The 18,760-nt window shown below is 35.5% G+C and overlaps 1 protein-coding gene across 15 annotated transcripts in view; it reads left to right on the top strand.

The window, feature by feature from the left end:
* The window catches only part of Eml5 (echinoderm microtubule associated protein like 5), a 114,908-nt gene that overhangs the window by 11,468 nt on the left and 84,680 nt on the right, over positions 1-18,760 (top strand). For 14 of the 15 annotated variants that reach the window (XR_001780456.2, XR_001780453.2, XR_003950056.1 and 11 more), the window contains exons 2-7: positions 2,903-3,062; positions 7,970-8,068; positions 9,165-9,233; positions 13,732-13,917; positions 15,402-15,537; positions 16,839-17,040. Coding sequence is in view for 7 of the 15 variants with exons in the window: in NM_001081191.1 (NP_001074660.1) it covers positions 2,903-3,062; positions 7,970-8,068; positions 9,165-9,233; positions 13,732-13,917; positions 15,402-15,537; positions 16,839-17,040 (852 nt within the window). In the remaining 8 variants the exon portion in view is untranslated. The remainder of the gene's footprint in view (positions 1-2,902; positions 3,063-7,969; positions 8,069-9,164; positions 9,234-13,731; positions 13,918-15,401; positions 15,538-16,838; positions 17,041-18,760) is intronic. The other variant, XM_030246770.1, reaches the window with a different exon arrangement.

Raw genomic sequence — 18,760 nt, 5'->3', positions numbered from 1 at the left:
AGAATGACAAAGATTAAAAAAACAGAAGAAAAAGAAAAACAAATGATAACAAATGCTGGTATAGATGTGGCAAAAGGGGAGCTCTTTTACATTGTTACATAGTGCTAGACCCCGTTTACTACAACACTGACCTTCCAGACAAGATGTGTTCACTGGTGCAATAGTGGCGAAACTATTTGTGTTAGATAGTGGTTTATTACTGTGAAGAGTCACCATGACCACAGCAATGCTTTTTTTTTTTTTTTCCAGAGCTGAGGACCCAGGGCCTTGTGCTTGCTAGGCGAGCGCTCTACCACTGAGCTAAATTCCCCAACCCCACCACAGCAACTCTTATAAAGGAAAGCATTTAATTGGGGCTTGCTTACAGTTTCAGAGATTTAATCCATTGTCATCATGCTGGAGAGTGTGGTTTCACATAGACATCGTCCTAGAGAAACAGCTGAGAGTTCTACGTCTGGATCCACATGCTGCAGGAAGGGCAAGAGCCTCCGAGCCTGGCTTGGGCTTCTGAAACCTCAAACTCCTCTCCAGTGACACATTTCCTTTAACAAAGGCCACACCTACTCCAACAAGTCTATACCTCCTAGTTCTTCCACTAACTCTGACACTTCCTGGTGACCAAACATTTAAATCTATGAGTCCATGGGGACTGTTCTTATTCAAATCATATCCTATGTATGGCGGTAACTAACCACTCTCTTGATTGGCTTTAAGGCCTGCTTTATAGTAGGGAGTTCATACTATAGACATGGCCAAAATCCATGACAGGAGAAGTCATAGGCTTTTTTGGAGAACCTATTGATGGTGATGGAGGATGGAGAGGGGTGCTGTTAAATGTTGTCTCTAGTCATGGCATGGCTCTTCACTGTATAGCATTTTCTTCAGAATTGAAAATTCCTTCTCCAAGGCTCATGAGACTTGGGAAGGAAACAAATGATCATATGTCTGGGAGAACAGAAACTTAGAAGATTCTTGAAGGCCTTTTGTCAGCATAAAAAGGAGTAAAAGATCGACAGAGGAATCTAACTAAGCTGAAGGGAGATTCTCAGCTGCTGCCAGCAGTGTAGAGAGCTCCAAGGTTGTGAGTTGCCTTTGTGAGTTGTCACTGGTGGACTTTTCAGTGGTACAGCTGCTTTTGAGGCATCCTTGTTCCATATGACTTATCACTACTGTTAGTGACCCCAATAAAACTTTGGTTCACCAGGTTGGACATTGGCATGATCTTTACTTTGGTCTGTTGTAGGTTTCCTTTTTTGGGGGAATACATATTTGTGTGTTATGTTTCCCCAAGAAAAGCCAGTCCCATGAGAGTTGCTTATTCCAGACATTTCATGTAAATGACTCCTCAGAGTATGTGGCCCTATGTATATGTTTTCTTCCGTGTTGTGTTACATTTCAGAGTTCATCTCTGTTGCAACGTGCACTTTCTTTTTTCTCCTTTCAGTTTATGAACATTTGAGCTGTCACTTTTTACTGTTATGAATAATTTTGGCATGAACGTTTGTGTAGAGATCTTGTGTGGACATATGTTTTTACTCCTTTTAGGAATGTATCTAGAAATAGAATTGTTGCATCCTATAGTAACTCTGCTAAACTGTTTTTAAACTGACTGTATAATTTTACAGCCTCACAAATAATATGTGCAGGATCCAATTTTCTATATTATTTTTATTTAATTATGCCTGGTCCTTTGACATGGATTACCACTTGAGAGCATTACCATCTTGAGAATATTGCATTCTTCCAGGCCTAGAATTGATGTATTCTAACCTCTGTTTAAAATGACTTGTATTTGGGGTGCATTATTGTATTTGCTCTTTTTGATGCTACTATAATTTGGATTTTTTTTCAGGTATTCTCTGCTAGTGTACAGAAATGCAGTCTTTCTTTTTTATTTAAAGGCAAACCTGATATTTTAAGCTCTCTTGTAGACACTTTTATCAAGTAGAATTTCATTTTTGTTTCCTGCCTTTTGTGGATGTATGTGTTACTAAATGTTAGATTTTGGTCTTACTTTTAGAGCCCCATTGACCACTTTCTGCAAATTTCATATGACATTGCTGTATTTTAGTGAGTTTTGTAATTAATTACTGTTACAGTATAAGTGCTACCAAATACTACCTTAGACATTAAGATTCAGTTAATTTTTTCATTTTCATCCATGTGCATCTATTGTATATGTGTGTTTGTGTATGCATGTTTGTGGGTACTTGTGTGAGGTATGTGTCTGTGGGTATGAATGCACATGGAAGCCCAAGACTGATATTGGGAATTATCCTTGACCACCCTAGTGCCTTATTCAGTGAAGCAAGGTCTCTTGGTCACATGCAGAACTCTTTGATATGCCTATTCTTGTTAACCAGCTTGCTTTGGGAATCCTCTGCCCTCCAAGGTTTGAATTACAGGTGGTCTGCCATGCCCACATGGTGTATAGTGGGTTCCAGGAGTATGATCTCCAGTCTTCGTGTTCTAATGGAACGTGCTTAACCATAGAGCCATCTTGCTAGCCTTTAGATTTAGTTCAGTATTAGTTAATAAGAGGAATGGAATGATAGAAAAGAAGGCTTGCAACGTAAAAAACAAGTGGAAAAATAGCATGTGATAAGTTGCTAAAAATTTGTTGCTGTAGTTCTGTTGATCTTTTGTGAGATCTCTTTTTCTTGAGAAGTTTATGCACACTATATCACATGGAGTTTATGAAGTCTATAATTAATTTGTCATTAACCTTTTAGTATATTATTATTAATTCTTAGCAATAATTTTATAGAAATTCCTTCTAAATACAAATTATTTAAGATAAGTCTAATGTTGATATTTGTAAGTACAAATATCTATAGCAAATGCTATAAAAGTTTATAATCATTTTTCAAGTCTTACTACTTACTTATTCTTTATTTTTTAGTCTTGCACTGCATCCTGAGCGAGTGTTGGTAGCAACAGGACAAGTTGGGAAAGAGCCTTACATCTGTGTTTGGGATTCTTACACTGTCCAGACCGTGTCGGTTCTGAAGGATGTTCATACACATGGTATAGCTTGTTTGGCATTTGACTTGGATGGACAGGTATTTGATAACTTTCCTCCTTTGTATCAATTTTGATTTTAAAATGCTTGCTATAAGAAATCATTATAAGAGTCTGGAGAGATGACTCTAAAGTTGAGAGCACTGGATCTCTTCTAGAGGACCTGGGTTCAATTCCCAGTACCCAGATTGCAGCTCACTACTTTCTTTAACTCCAGTTCCAGGGGATCTGACACCCTCACACAAATATACATGTCAATTCACATGTAATAAAAAATTTAAAAAATAATTTAAAATGAAATCATTATAAATTTATAATATAAAATTGAAAAACAACTGATAAAAAGTACTTGTTTATTCAGATATGTTGAAGTATAAGTGAGATGGGAGGATAACATAGCTAACAAAAATAAAACTACAAAAAAGTTGTTGATTTCATTGTTACCCAGAACTTTCTCAGTCAAATTATTCCAAAAGCCAAAGAAATTCTCATTCACTGACTATTACCTGATTGTTACAGAAAGTTTTGTCTGTAACTACTTTTCCAGGTAAGTTATTTAGGTAGGGAAAAATTGAGTTTTCACCTTGAAAAATTGAGTTTCTCTAAGGAGAACTGTATATATTTTAACTTTCAGTTACTTTAAAGTTTTTCTTTTATAATTATATTTTTATTGAAAATGAGACAAATCAATTCAAAATCGAAGATCAAAACAGTGATCTTTGTTATACTACTGGCTAATCACTTTCCACATTATTCTCTAACAAGACAAGACTTTTTTTTATAGTTCTATATATTTTAAACATATTTTAAAAGTGGTGTGGTTAATTTGTAATTGTTAAATATTTTGTGTTTACGTTAGATTTTAAAATCATTTTAACTTTCAGAAGAATTTATTTACCTGCTTTTTATAATTGTAAATGTAGATTCTATCAAAATAGACTGTAGCCTGGGTTGTATCATAAAGAAAATGGTACTCAGTAGGTGCCTTACATTATTCAGAGGTTTGGGTAGCAGAGATTCCTGTGACTCTTTGGTAAGGGATCTATGGAGACTTCACTGGGGCCTCTCTAAAAATTGTGCTTTTAGATTGAATGGCGATTAGCAAGTGTGAAAACTGAACTTATATCCCATGTTTGCTATTATCTTTCAAGTGCTTTATGTCCTATTAGAATTTCATTTACTTTCTTAAAAGAAAGAATAATCTTTTCAACATCAGGAGAACATAAAACATGATGAAGTAAATCTACACAATTAGCTTAAGATTTCTTTACACATAAGGTTTTGTGAAATTTAAGATTTTTATACTATAATAATAAGTATCCTTTAGATATAGATAATTTCTTCTTAATTTTTAGTTTCCCCCTTTACATATAATGTATTGGATTGCTGAGATGTCTCTTCTGAGGAGAAACCACTTCCATAGCTTTTACTGTTTGAAAGCACTCAGTCTTGCTTACTTTGAGCAATTTCCATGAGAAATCATTATTTTGTCATCATGGCTTCATGAGGACATATTATTAAACAGTTAAACTTAGAAATCCATAGAGATACAGGGCTCACACTATGTACTAGGTATGCATTTCCCTAAGTCTGCATTTTCTCATTCAATCCTTGTGACAACCCTGTGAAATAGATTCTATTATTATCTCTATTTTGCAGAAAAACGGAGCCTGAGAAAGGTCGAATAACTTGTCTCAGGTTAACAGCTAGTGAGGGGAACCAGAGTAGGAACCAGGTCTCATACTGTAAAGCTCGTGTTTTGAACAGCGATGCTTTACTGCCTCCCAAACATGTAATCTAGGAGGTAACTGTTTATTTAGCAAAAGAAATTCGTCCTTTAACAAGTGCAGTTAATGTGAAGAACTCCTGGTAATTTAAGATAAGGAAAGTATTTTAATGTTATAATTTGAAAAATATATTTGAACTAACATACCTGTTTGTAAACTCCTTATAAGATATTGAATAGGAAATGTTTAAAGTTTTCATTTTCAGACAGATTTGAAAGCATATGTAAACATTTAGGATTTATCCAATTGGTGAGCTTCCTTCAAGGTAGCAAGGCTAAATGATCTTTTTCTAAAGGCTTTCTCAGAATTGAGATGAATATGCATATTAATACTAGTGGCCTGACTTCTTGAAGATAATTAAGGCCTGAAAAGTCTATTTATAGAAATCCATAGCAAACAGGAACTGAAGATTCCACAGCAATGCAAGGAGGAAGGCATAAACTTGAATTTTCAACTATTCTGACTGGCTAGGAAAAACCCCATTTGATTTAAATCTTAATTATATCCAGTCAAAGCTTTTCTAACTGGACACTAGGTGGCGTTTTTCATTTGAACAGAGTATATGGATTTGTAAAGCTAATTATGGCTTATGGTAAAGTAAGAATGTGATGAAGATATCAAGCATTTGTGCAACATTAACCATATACAGATACTCTTCTGATTCCTTTGTATGTAATATGTTAGTGTTCATATTATCCTCATGAAGTACTTTAATTATCCCCTTTTAATGGGTAGCAAAATATGGTAAGAAGAGAGGTTTTACATAAGGGCCCCAAGTCTCTTATGTAGTAAAGCATGCGGTTCAACCTGATGTCAATTCATGTGCCAAGTCAAGCACTGGTGACATTTGTATAACTTCAGAAGGTAATATTGTAAGCTTTGATGCCTGTGTAGTTTTTGTTGTAGCTACTGATTATCTTAGTTTTTGAAACAAGGTCTGTCATTGAACCTGAAGCTCACTGATGCGGCTAGACTAGTTGGCCAGGGATTCCTGTCTCTGTCTCCTTGGCACTGGGGTAGCATGTGTATGCTACCATATACTGTTTGTGTGTTTGTTTTCTCTGTGCTGGGGAACCAAATTCAGAACTTTATGCTTCTGTAACAGCCTAGCACTTTCTCTTCTGAGACCTAGCCCGTCACTTTCATTTCCACAGATTGCTTCTCATTTTAACATCTTCATAATTTCTGGATCTATTTCTGTTGACTGACACCCTCTCACATGAAAATGGTTGGCCACATTTTCATGTTCCTTCATCTGCTAATAATTTCCATTAGATGCTGGACATTGTATGTGTTATGCAGTACTTAAAATGATTTATTATAGAAGCCCCTTTAATGCATTTGAACTTTTTTTCACGAGTCATTGAATTCCTCAGTCTTTGTGAAAATCTAATGTTTAAACATTTACAGTGGGAAGTTGTGGAGACTTACATAGGTCTTCTGGGGTAACTGTTTTCAATTCTCTGCTTAGGTATTACCAACCAGGGGCCTTTAATACCGTGAGCTTCACAGACATACCTAAAGTATAGCTACTGGGAATTTGAGATAATACTGATCACTTGTTTGCCTTTATTTTCCCATTATTTGTTCTTTTTCTGGAATTTCTTCTTTTCATGGTCTTAAGTTTATTGCCCTATACACAGGAAGGATGGCGTTCAAAAATCTCACCTGTTGACAGATTTTTTTTCAGCTTTATCTGTGTCCTACATATTAGCCATCCTAGCTTCTAAACTTCAGGATCTTGCCAGTTAAACAAAAACACAAATCTTTATGTACCCCCATGAAGAAATTGTCTCCTAAGTGAAATTTAGTCAGCTGTAGATTTCATCTCTCCCCTCTTTCATAATTCATATTCTTGTGAATGTGAATTCACATCCTTGTAAATGGTAAGTGCTTTGGTTACCATTAAAATGCTTGCTTCATATCTTTTTGTAAAGTTTTCTGTATGTCACAGCAGTGGTCAAATTCAGACTGTGATGTTTCTTCTTGACTAGAATTCCATCTTCCATGTTAACTCATCATGTCAACTGCGTCTTCTTATCTCTTTCTAATTTATTCAACTCTTCAATGGAGTTTTTAGCTTCATCTCATCTACTTTTCATTGGAAGAAGTCCTGTGTTTCTCTGTGCATCTTTAAGTACTTTTTATACTTTGCTACTCTTTGTTCTTCTGTGGATATTCTGAAACTTTAGTTATATATTTTTTGTGTATGTTAAGCTTGTTTTATATTGTTTATCTAATTCCAGGCTTGTGTGTTTTGTTCATTGTCGAGACCTGCTTATCTTCCTTCTGGTCTCAGCTCCCTGGGTTGTGCTGGAAGGTCTGGTTTGTTTTCAGGCTGTAGCTTATTCTTACTGAATTTCTATCTGTAGGAGTTCATTAAAGGATGGAGTAAAAGTCGCGTTACCCCACATTTGATTTGTATTGCCTGTACTGTGCTACTGAAATTTCTCAAAAAACATGCCAGATCCTTGGAAGCCCTCTAAAAGGGATTCCCCACTTGAGGGTTCATGACCAGGGTAAACTCAGGTCACTACAGTGTGAGGGCTGCTTGAGCTTTTAGATGTTCATGAAGAGTTTTCTTCTTCTTCCACAATTACCCATTTTTTTGAGAAGGAATTACTTCTCATGGTTCCTCTTCTGAGAAGCCTATTCCTTTAGTCAGACTCCAGTCCAATCCCTCTCTTGGGCAGATTCCCTGGACTTTCTCCCATATTCCTCTCCAGCTTTCAATAAAACAACAAATCAACAAACAAATGAACCCAAAGAACCTGGTAACCAAGCTCTCTCTACCTGCTTTATTTCATAGTAAATGTTCCCTCCCTCCAGGATTCTCACCAAGGGTCCTTTGTTTTGTTCTCAATTGTTTTTTCCATTCCCACCACCATAATGTATCTAGAAGCTTTAGCTTCTGGCTGGAGTTTGACTAGGATACTTTCTGGATATTCATAAAACTGATAGTTTTTCTTTTTACTTAGCATGAAAAACTAAATGCATGTACAAATATTAATGCAATGAATACATCTGTCTGCCTTAAAGGCCATCTGAAATATGAATGCATATATTTTGATGTTACAAGTAGAACATATTTGCTATTTATAATTTGGTAGTTATTTGAGTTGTCTTTTTATTCCCGCCTAAATTTCTTGGACAAAATCCAGCGCTTGGTTTCAGTTGGACTCGATTCAAAGAATGCAGTTTGTGTTTGGGACTGGAAAAGGGGGAGAATGCTGTCTATGGCTCCAGGTCACACCGACAGAGTGAGTATTCTCCTTTTGGCTTTCTAATGAATACTTGGCAGGAAAAGACTGGCTGAGAGTTCACAGGGTCTTCTGTGTCGTGTCATTGTCATGTAACCACAGGTAATAAAAGTTACACAATTTGTAAAAATTCACATAATTATAGGGGAGAGGGAAGGGAGGGAAGGGAAGTGTAGAATAAATTTCTTAGCTGATAACAATTTTCTAAAACCAAATATAGTTACAGTTGAACATTTCTGTGAACATACTTAGAACCATTGGTTTGTAAACTTTAGACGGGAGAACTTTAAATGTGAAATATTAATGAAACTTTTAAAGTACAGTTTAAATTACATGATTATAAATATCCATAAAATCTTAGATTGTGGCCTGGTGAGATGGCTCAGCAGGTAAAGGTGCCTACATATACATGCATATAAATAAAAATCAAGTAAAAATGTGAGATTATGTATCTATCATAGGACTAAGACCCATGATCCACTGTGTACAGCATTAGTTTGGAATTTATCTCTGTTTGCTTCAGTAAAAAATATACTTTTTTCTTTTTTGAACAGATTTTTTAAAATATAAATACTACAGATCCTTAATTTGTACTATTTAAAGAATTGTACATATGAAAATATAAATTATTCAGATATCAACTTTAAAACTATATAGTCTGTTTAGTTTGATTTAACAGTGTGTTGCATATATATTATAGTTAAGGGAAAAATGATGTTGTTCATGTACATTTAAAATTATACTTTGCTGCACCATTTGGAATTTTGCCTCTGTAAAAATTCTCAGGCATCAACCTTATATTCAATTTCTGTTGATCCATTCATGTTATTTTCTTAGGTCAAAGTATTCTTTAAAAATTAAAAAGAAATACATGTTGAATTTTACTTTACTAGTTCTCTGTAAAGTTAGCCAAAATATAAATTCCTTATTACCATTCTTACTTTTTTTCCTCATAAGATTTTTAAAATGTAGGATTTTGATTGTTATTGAGAGCTCATATGTACTTTCTGGTAGATGAAGGCTTAGCCCACTTAATTGGGCAAAGTTCTTAAGTGATACTGAAAGTATTTTAACCATTGATCTGATTTGTTTTCAGATATTTGATATTTCTTGGGATTTGTACCAGCCAAATAAACTCGTCAGCTGTGGTGTAAAACACATCAAGGTACATGAAGGTTCCTCTTTTATAGCAGTCATTTTTGGTTGCCTGGTGAATATGTATATTCACTATCCCATTAGCCACTTAAGATAGTTACGGAATTCGAACAGGACTTGTTTTAATATGTCAACTTTTTATTACTCATGTCTTGTCTAGTAAGGGCTTGTTGTATTTGAGACATTATAAGGATATAAGTTTTTTAAGGGAAGTTATGAATAATGTCCATAAGGAAATAGTCTAATGAGGAAAAATCTATTGTGAATAGGAACCAAACATCTAAGAGTTTTTCATCTGCAGAGATAGTATCGTTTCATAGAAGTAACATAGATAGTTAGTTATTACCACTACTTACTGGACACTTAACCTGTGGGAGTCATTTCACCCCTTTGAGGTTTGTTTTGTCTTTTTCACATTTTGAAGCTATGACAGTGCTTACCATCCTCCTAGCAGCATTTGTTCAAATGCTTTTCATGCTGGGTGTGGAGGTGCATGCCTTTAATCCCAGCACTCAGGAGGCAGAGGCAGGCAGATTTCTGAGTTCGAGGCCAGCCTGGTCTACAAAGTAAATTCCAGGACAGTCAGGGCTACACAGAGAAACCCTGCCTCGAAAAACCAAAACCAAACCAAACCAAACCAAAAAAACCAAATGCTTTTCATGCACAAGGAACTTTTACCTTGATAATTACTGTGTATTTGCTTATGCAAGCTATAGGGTTTTTCACTATATAGTCAGGTCTTGAAGTCACTGGTGATATTCATTCTTTTTACATTTTTTTCTTTTATTGAAAATAAATTCTTTCCTCTTGTAGTATATCCTGATTATAAACCCTTTCTTTTCCTCCCATTCCTCCCCACCTCTGGGGAGGCCTCCAGATCCACTCCCTTTCTGTCTCTCTTTAGAAAAGAACCGGCTTCTAAGAGATAACATCCAAACAGTATTTTTTTTAAAGATTTATTTATTTTTATTATATGTAAGTACACTGTAGCTGTCTTCAGACACTCCAGAAGAGGGAGTCAGATTTCATTATGGATGGTTGTGAGCCACCATGTGGTTGCTGGGATTTGAACTTTGGACCTTTGGAAGAGCAGTTGGGAGCTCTTACCCACTGAGCCATCTCACCAGCCCCAAACAGTATTTCTATAGTTAGCTTTAAGTCACTGGTGCCTGGTGCAAATGCCAAATACTTGTTTCTCTTGTCTTATATAGTTGCTCCTGAAACAGTTAATTCCTAATGAGTAAGAGTCTGTGTTCTGACAGGCTCATCTGTTTGTGTCCTCCACTCACTCCTCAAGGCTTTAGGCATATATTTTAAACACTGGGGAGGTAGAGATCTTTGTCTTTAAGATAATTCCTGATATAGTACTTGAGATATATGTATATGTATGTATATTAATTTACCAACTGTGTGTTAAACATATAATGTTTAATCTATATATTATAATTATATATTATATAATATTTAAATTAACTATAAAGAGACCTTATAACTTTCATTGTAAATGAAGCTAAAACTCTTATTTTCATCTTTTTTTTTTAAGAACTCATCTTCTGAGATCAAACTGTATTATGAATTATATTTCCTTTGGTAGTGACAGTGACTAGTAAGGTAGTAGTTTTGTGCCGGTGGTACTGTCGAGGAAACTAAGTCCCAAAGACGATCTAAATCTGAACTGCCAAGACAGTCCACACTAGAACGTATGGGAATTTAAATGTAAACTCAAATAAAATGAAATTTAAAATTCATTCACTCAGTCATTATTCACATTTCAAATACTTAAGAGCCACATGTTTCTGGGGTCCACTGTATTGGAAACCATGCATATGTATATTTGGCACACATGCATTTATTCATATATACACATCTGTGTAGAGAAGGGAGAGAGATTTCCATTTTCACTGAGATTCTATTTGACAGGACTGATCCGATTCTAGAACAGAAGGCTTAGCTCCTGCTGAGTCTCAAAGGCACTTGTAAACCTAGACTTTATTCCTCAAAGGTTGTATTTCATTTCATCTCAGTGAGTGTTCAGGAATTGTAAGTCTCCCCAGGTGGTTCTAATGGGAGGTCAAGACTGAGATTCACAGAGCCAGAAGAACAATAATGGCATCAGATTGGGACTGGGGGAAAGGACAAGGCCAGCTCTTCCTGTGAATATAAATTATAGATGGTGCTTTTAGGTTTAGAAGTCATTGAATTTCACACATTAAAGTACTCATTAGTTATGTGAATAGATAGGTATCATAAGTTTTAGTTCTGTGAAGCTTCAGGCTTTAAAATTTAAGGATATAAAATTTAAAATATATTATATGGTAATTTACTTATAAAATAATATTTTGGGCACCCAATTTCTTTATATAGAACTATTCTGTGTATAATTCCCTGCCTTATCATGTTTAGGTTATTTCTCTGTGCAAACTATAAAAAGTACTGAACACTGTATAATAAAACAATAAGGCTGGCTATGAAGATTCATGCTTGAATTTATCTTCTCCCAAGGATAAGTAGATTATTTGTAATGCATATCTTATTTTTTAGTTTTACAAAGCTGTTATTCAGGTTGAGACTATCCATGAGAGCAACATTTATTCTTTCTTTCTGTCCTCTGCCCTGGCTTAACTTCAACATCAGACTTGACGTAACCTTTGGTTCATTTTCCTGAGTATGTGGTGCTTGGTGCTTTTTTTCACTACCTTTTTGGTTCTGGAGATTGACACCAGGGCCTTGTACTTACTAGGCAGATGGCCTCCCATTGAACTATATGCCCAGCCTTTGTCTTCATTTTCATTTCTAACTCCCAACTTCTTAGCCTAAATTGCTTCTAGATTTTTTTGAAAACACGGCTTTTTTGAAATATTCTTTTTATTCATTCTTTGAGAATTTCACACACACACACACACACACACACACACACACACACACACACACACACAGAGAGACACACAGACACATCTTGATCATATTCACTTCCACTCCTCTCCCAGACCCATCCCCTTCTACTCCAACTACTCCCACTCTTGTCTGTTGTTTCTTGTTTTTTTTTTTTTTTTTTTTTTTAAATAACTGCATGAGATGAATTTGTGATGCCCATATATAATCAGGGTGTGAGGCTATCCACTGAAGCATGGTTGAACTACCGGCACCCATGCCATTACAGAACAAAACAAAACAACCCTGACTCTCCCTCCACTAGAAGTTCTAAACTGTAGGAAGAGGGGCTCCTGAGTCCCTGCATTCTCCATGCTAGAACGTTGACTGGCTTAGCTAAGCATGCAGCCACAGCGGCCGTGAGTTTAAGAGTTCAGCACTCTGTTCTTTCCAGAAGTCACTGTTTTCATCCCATCCTCCCTGACCTCTGGCTCTTATACCTTTCCCCTTTTTTGCCATTGATTCCCAAGGCTTGGGGTATTGTAGGTGTCCCATTTGTGTTTGGGCAGTCCACAGACACACTTATTGCTTGCACAGTGACAGTGTCTGTGTTTACTGTCATCACTGCACAAAGCTATTTGATGATGTCTGCACTAATTTATGTGCATGGAGATACCTAACTAGATGGCAGTTTGGTCCAGTGTCCATTTGGCAATAGTATAAGCAGGCCTTGTCCTGTGAGCTCCCAGTTATAGGTGTATGGCCAGATTAACAGCACTAGGCATTTGCTTCCTCTTGTGAGGTGAGAATTATATCAAAATGTGGTTGGTTAGTTCTTTAACATCCATGACACTGTTGCACTCAAGGCATGCTGATCGTTGTTATCGTCATGGGGTTCACAGCTGGGCAAGACTGTTTGGCTTTTCCCTCCCAGAGGTTTATTCTGATGCCATGAAAGCTAACAAGCAGGGATAAAACTTTCTGGATAGTACCAACCTGATTTCTATGTGACCTGTGTCCATAGGGTATGTTATCTTCAGCAATAGAGTCTTAATATCAAGTTCTGGTGGGCAACCAGAAAGAGTGGCAGTAGCCTATATTGGTTTGCTAGAATCTAAGACACATCTGACCAACAGCTCACCAACAATTATACTTAGCACTAAGCTTTTTATTTGGCATCCTTTTGCTCTGGGAGGAATATTATCCCTTGTGAAGGATGACTCTTTTATATGAAAATACACACACACACACACACACACACACACACACAAAGGAAGCTTATGAAATAGTATGTCTCCATATGGCTTTTTCAGATATCTTTCATGTCAGTTATTCCTCCCCCATCTATTTCTTTGCCCTCCACTCTCATCCCTCTCCCCACCAAAAATAGCTTTAAGGAAAATGTTAGCTCAAATTCCTTACACTTACCGATAAGGATTGAAACTAGTGACTAATCTGCTAAAACAGCTGTGACAACCCTAGGGTGAGGATATAAGCATTGAATGCTATTTTATCATAAGACAACTACTTAGGCAATTTCTAGCCTGCTACCATAGTATAGTATTGAATTATTGAAAATATATGACTTAGTTTTATAAGCATTATTTGATAATATGCTTATAATGTATACGTTTTAGTTCTGGAGTTTGTGTGGAAATGCTCTGACCCCAAAACGCGGAGTTTTTGGTAAAACAGGTGACCTTCAGACAATATTGTGCCTCGCCTGTGCTCGGGATGAGCTAACATATTCTGGTGCACTCAATGGGGATATATATGTATGGAAAGGAATCAATCTTATACGAACAATACAAGGAGCCCATACTGTAAGTATATTTAAATAATTTAAACACTTTTAGCAGTTTGCCACTTAGCTTTCTTAAAAACAAGCTATCTAATATAGCCTATCTCTAGTTAGTTCAGTTTTTTTTAAATGTTATTCTAATGGCTTATTTGATTTCAATTAAGAACCATACAATTAGACTCATATATATTTATTAAATTAGTATAATTATCATCTTCCTAAAACTGTTGTTATAACAGTGTATTTTTCAGAATAGTGCAGAGTAATAAAGCTTTTTTACTTTAGCCATAGAGTTTCTAGATTAGCTGCATTAAAATATAGCTTATGTTGTTAAGGCCGATTTAACCAGCAGGCAACTTTGGAACATGTAGGAAAAAATAGTCATTAAGCCAGGGCAGAGGGATTTAATTTTTTGGTTGGTTAAATGTTTATTTACTTTGTGCATATGGGTGTTTTTGTTTGAATGTGTATCTGTGTACCATGTGTGTGCCTAGTACCTTTTGGAGGCCAGAAGAAGGTGTAGGATCCTCTGGAACTAGAGTTACACACCAGTGTGAGCCTCCACGTAGATGATAAGGTTTGATCTTAACCCCTGAGCCATCTCTCTGGTCCCTGGAATTTTTTTTATTCATATAGTTAACTCACAGCAATGTATTATTAGACGTTTTGTGTGGTTTTGTATTTAAGCTGTTTAGCAACTGAATCATCACTCCTCCAGCAGTGTGCTGGGGTTGGAGAGGTTTCATGTGGAAAGTACTGATGCTCTAAGAACCATTTATGAATGACTTGCTCTGTGGGAAATGTCTGGAGACAAAAATAGTATTCTTTTCACAAAATGTGTGACAATTCATGTTTTATCCTTTAATATATAAAAACACTAGTTTTTCTGTAACATTTTTCAGTATAGAATGTTGTAATTTTTGCTTATCATCTTGAAGAAAATTGTTAACTTCCTTGAATTTTCCTTTTTTTATTGATTATCCTTTTTGCCTTTTATTCTTCTTTGGTTGGCTGTACTTGGTTTTTGTTCATGTGTATATTAGAGATATATACTTTTTCAGCATATACATTGCAGTTATGGGCCAGGGAGGTGGCTCAGGGAGTGACTGCTGGCCTAGCATTGTAGATCCCTGCGTTCAATCCCTAGGAGTGCACTTACACACAAGAAAGGAAAAGTTGTTCCTTTATGGTTTATGGTTTTCTTATCATATATAACAGGTTTTATAGCTCAAAGTCACATGAGCACTATGATTTTTTCCATTTATTTATTACATTTAGAGTTTTGCCTTTTAGAATTTTATATACAGTATAATATTTAATATTCTTTTGTGTTATATACATATTACTAAATACTGCTTCAATTATATGTTGACTTCCTAATGGTATATTTTCTGGTTTGTTTGTTTGTATTTATTAAAAAACATTGCTGAATGGATTTTTTTACCTTTATTTAGTAAATGTTCTTAAGAAGTTCATGTTTTTAAGTCATTTTCTACCTTCACCTAGGCAGGGATTTTTAGTATGAACTCTTGTGAAGAAGGCTTTGCTACTGGTGGCAGAGATGGCTGTATTCGTCTTTGGGATTTAACTTTTAAACCAATTACTGTGATTGATCTCAGGGAAACAGAACAAGGATACAAAGGTAATAATAACATGAATGAGTTATGCTAAGCTAATTGTCAATAAGACAATGGTTGTCTCTTAGTGTACACATATGTTTTCTATACATTCCATCTGGAGGACTTTTGCTGATATTTTGTGCTATTATGACAAAGATCCTTTTTGTGTGTCTAATGCCTACTAAAATAAAATCTACAGAAACATTTGATAGACATTTACTCTTTTAAACTGTGGACTTTGAAAATATTTTACTGTGACGATGCTAAATAGAACTATTTGCCAAATAATCGTGCAAATAAAATATATTGGAAATTGGTAAGCTTTTGTTAATGATGATTTAAGTCATTTTTCCTTTACTCAAAGCTTACTTTTTCAGAAATTAGGGGATTTAAAAATAGACATAATAAAATAGGTCCTCAGTGTAACATATTAGTAATCATTGGTCACTAACGTCATTGAATTATAAGTCTAATATTGGAAGTAACACATCTAGATTATATTTATTGGTAATATATTTAAATTATATTTGTGTTACTGGAGAGAGATGAAACTCTGCTCTAATTGTTTAGCTTCATCTATAAATTAAGATCACTACAAATACCTCCTACTATTAGATTGATTAATACACATGAGCTATTTAGAAAATTCAGTATATAATAAGCCTTTAGATGTTAGTCGTTGATGTTTTCATTAGCTTATGATAAGCATTATTTTGAAGCTTACAAAATAATGTTATTCATTTTTACTTTATTCTCAAGAGAATATTATGAGTTATATGGTGTCTTTATATTGGCAATGTTGTATAAATTAAAAAAAAATGGGGATGAGGGCCAATAGGAACTGTGGAAAATGCAGACAAAGTAAAAATGAATTTTCTTTCCTTAAATATATTGATGAACTGATTTAAGAAATGAAATACAGTGCAAAGTCAGGTTGTTATGGAAAAAAAAACAACAACAACAACAACCACCAAAAGACAGAAAGTGCAGTGTCTTTAAAGGCAGGTCCTGAGCACTCACCATTTGTAAGTGCTTATGCCACCTTGGCTATAAACAGAGTCTGACTCTGAATTGTCTCACAAAGGCGAAGGAAAAAGTATATCCAAAGGATGGGTAGAAATTATGTGTTGGAAAAAGAAATCTATTGTTCCATACGGCAAAGAACACAAACAATTGAAGAGAATGGGAGTGTATATTCAGACTTTTGTATTCTCTTTAAACCAAGATATAAAAGATACAAAAATTAATTTCTAATTAAGTGTGTATTTTATAACTGTAGCACCGATGTTAAGTACAATATTGGAACTAATGTGCTTTTTACCAGGTTTATCTGTGAGGAGTGTTTGTTGGCGAGGTGACCACATTTTAGTGGGAACGCAGGACAGTGAAATTTTTGAAATTGTTGTGCATGAAAGAAATAAACCTTTCCTAATTATGCAAGGGCATTGCGAAGGTGAACTTTGGGCGCTTGCTGTTCACCCTACTAAGCCTTTGGCTGTGACCGGAAGTGATGATCGTTCAGTCAGGTAAGTAAATCATTTCTTAGGTAAACAGAATAAGGTACCATGAAATCCCAAGTTCAGACATAAGAACTGATCGCTTCCGACAAGGCTGTACCTGTGACCGTACACTGCAGTGTATTGTGAATGCTTCTGACCTGCCATTGTGCCCAGGCATCCGTACACATACACACAAATAAATAAATGTAAAACTGGTTCTAAAATCTACCTCTGGGATATATGTAAGCTGTAGGCAATGTGTAAACAAATGAGTGTGTCTGTGTTCTTATAATACTCTATTTATAGACATGAAATCTGAACTTTGTATATCATGTTCTAAAGTTTTATTCTTTTATGGTTTTCAACAATTAAAATTTGTAAAATCCATCCTTGGTTCTCAGTCTATAAAAACACGCAGCCAGGTTTTTGTCCCAGAGGATGTGTTTGCTGACGCTTGTGGTACAGAGCGAGAATCCACAGCACATGCAGCAGTTAGTGTTGTAGCCTTGAGACTTTGTGGTCGGAAAGACAGGATGCATCAGCACAGGATGGCCGCGTAGCGGTGATTGGGCAGGAGCTTGAGAGTGTAAAGGAGAGTGATTAGAAAACAAAAACTTTATACGTAGGCGATATGACTGTATATGGTGACGCATCCAAAGCAAATGCAGACACATTCATGGAATTGAAAGGGACTGATGGAACTGGAGAGGTGACTCAGAGGCTAAGCAGACTTGCTATTCTTTCAGTGAACCAAGAATTTAGTTCCCAGCAGCCATGTTGGGCAGCTCACAACTGACTGACTGTATCTGAAGGTGTCTCTTGGCTTCCTCTCATACCTGTGTACATGAGCTCAAATATATACACACAGATAAAAGATAAATTTAAAAGAGTTAGAAAATATCTTGGATATAAAAGAATATAAAATTAGTATACAAAATTATTTTTCTATAAAACAGTTTCAAGTTTTTAAAAAGATAACACTTAGAAGATCATTATAAAAACCCTATTTCTCTTTGCTGATCTTTTTCTAACCTCTTGAAACAGATGCTTATTCGTTAAATTATAGCTGTAGTTTTATAACATATGTAGCTAAATAGTCCCTACATATTTCCGTATTGACACAGTGATACTTTATGATTTGATTATTTATATGTGTGTGTGCATGTGTATGCCTCATGTGTATTAAGTATGCAGTGAAGGTGAGAAGAGGGTATTGGATCCCTTGGATCTGAAGTTATAGCTGGTTTCAGGCTACCTGTGTGTGTGCTGGGATCTTAACTCGGCTCCTCTGAAAGACCTGTGCTCTCTTAGAAGCAGAGACAGCTTTCTACTCTCAGGTTCACAAGTTTTGATGTGAAGTTTTGTTATAACTTACTTGAATATGTTAGATTTTCATTGGTATTTTTCTTTGTTTAAGTTATTTGAAATCATAATCCTTGTTCTTCAAATAGTCTGGAATAGTTTGTGAATTTGAATATTTTAAGTACTCCATTTGAAAGCCTACATAGATACTTTTTTTTGCGAAAGGGTCTCACTATGTAACTCTGGCTGACCTGGCACTTGTTTGTAGATCAGGCTGGCCACCAACTCAGAGATCTGCCTGCCTCTGCCTCTCTAATGCTGGGCTTAAAGGCATATAATACCATGCCCAGTCTTACATATATAATTTAAGGAAATAGCTCTTTTTTGATTAGGGTAGAGATTACTAACCTATTTCAGATTAACAATTGGGTCATAGTGATGTCAG

The sequence above is a fragment of the Mus musculus genome, chromosome 12 (genome assembly GCF_000001635.26).
Source record: "Mus musculus strain C57BL/6J chromosome 12, GRCm38.p6 C57BL/6J".
Taxonomy (NCBI): Eukaryota; Metazoa; Chordata; class Mammalia; order Rodentia; family Muridae; genus Mus; species Mus musculus.
The sequence above is the reverse complement of the archived record's forward strand: the minus strand, read 5'-3'. Positions and strand labels throughout refer to the sequence as shown.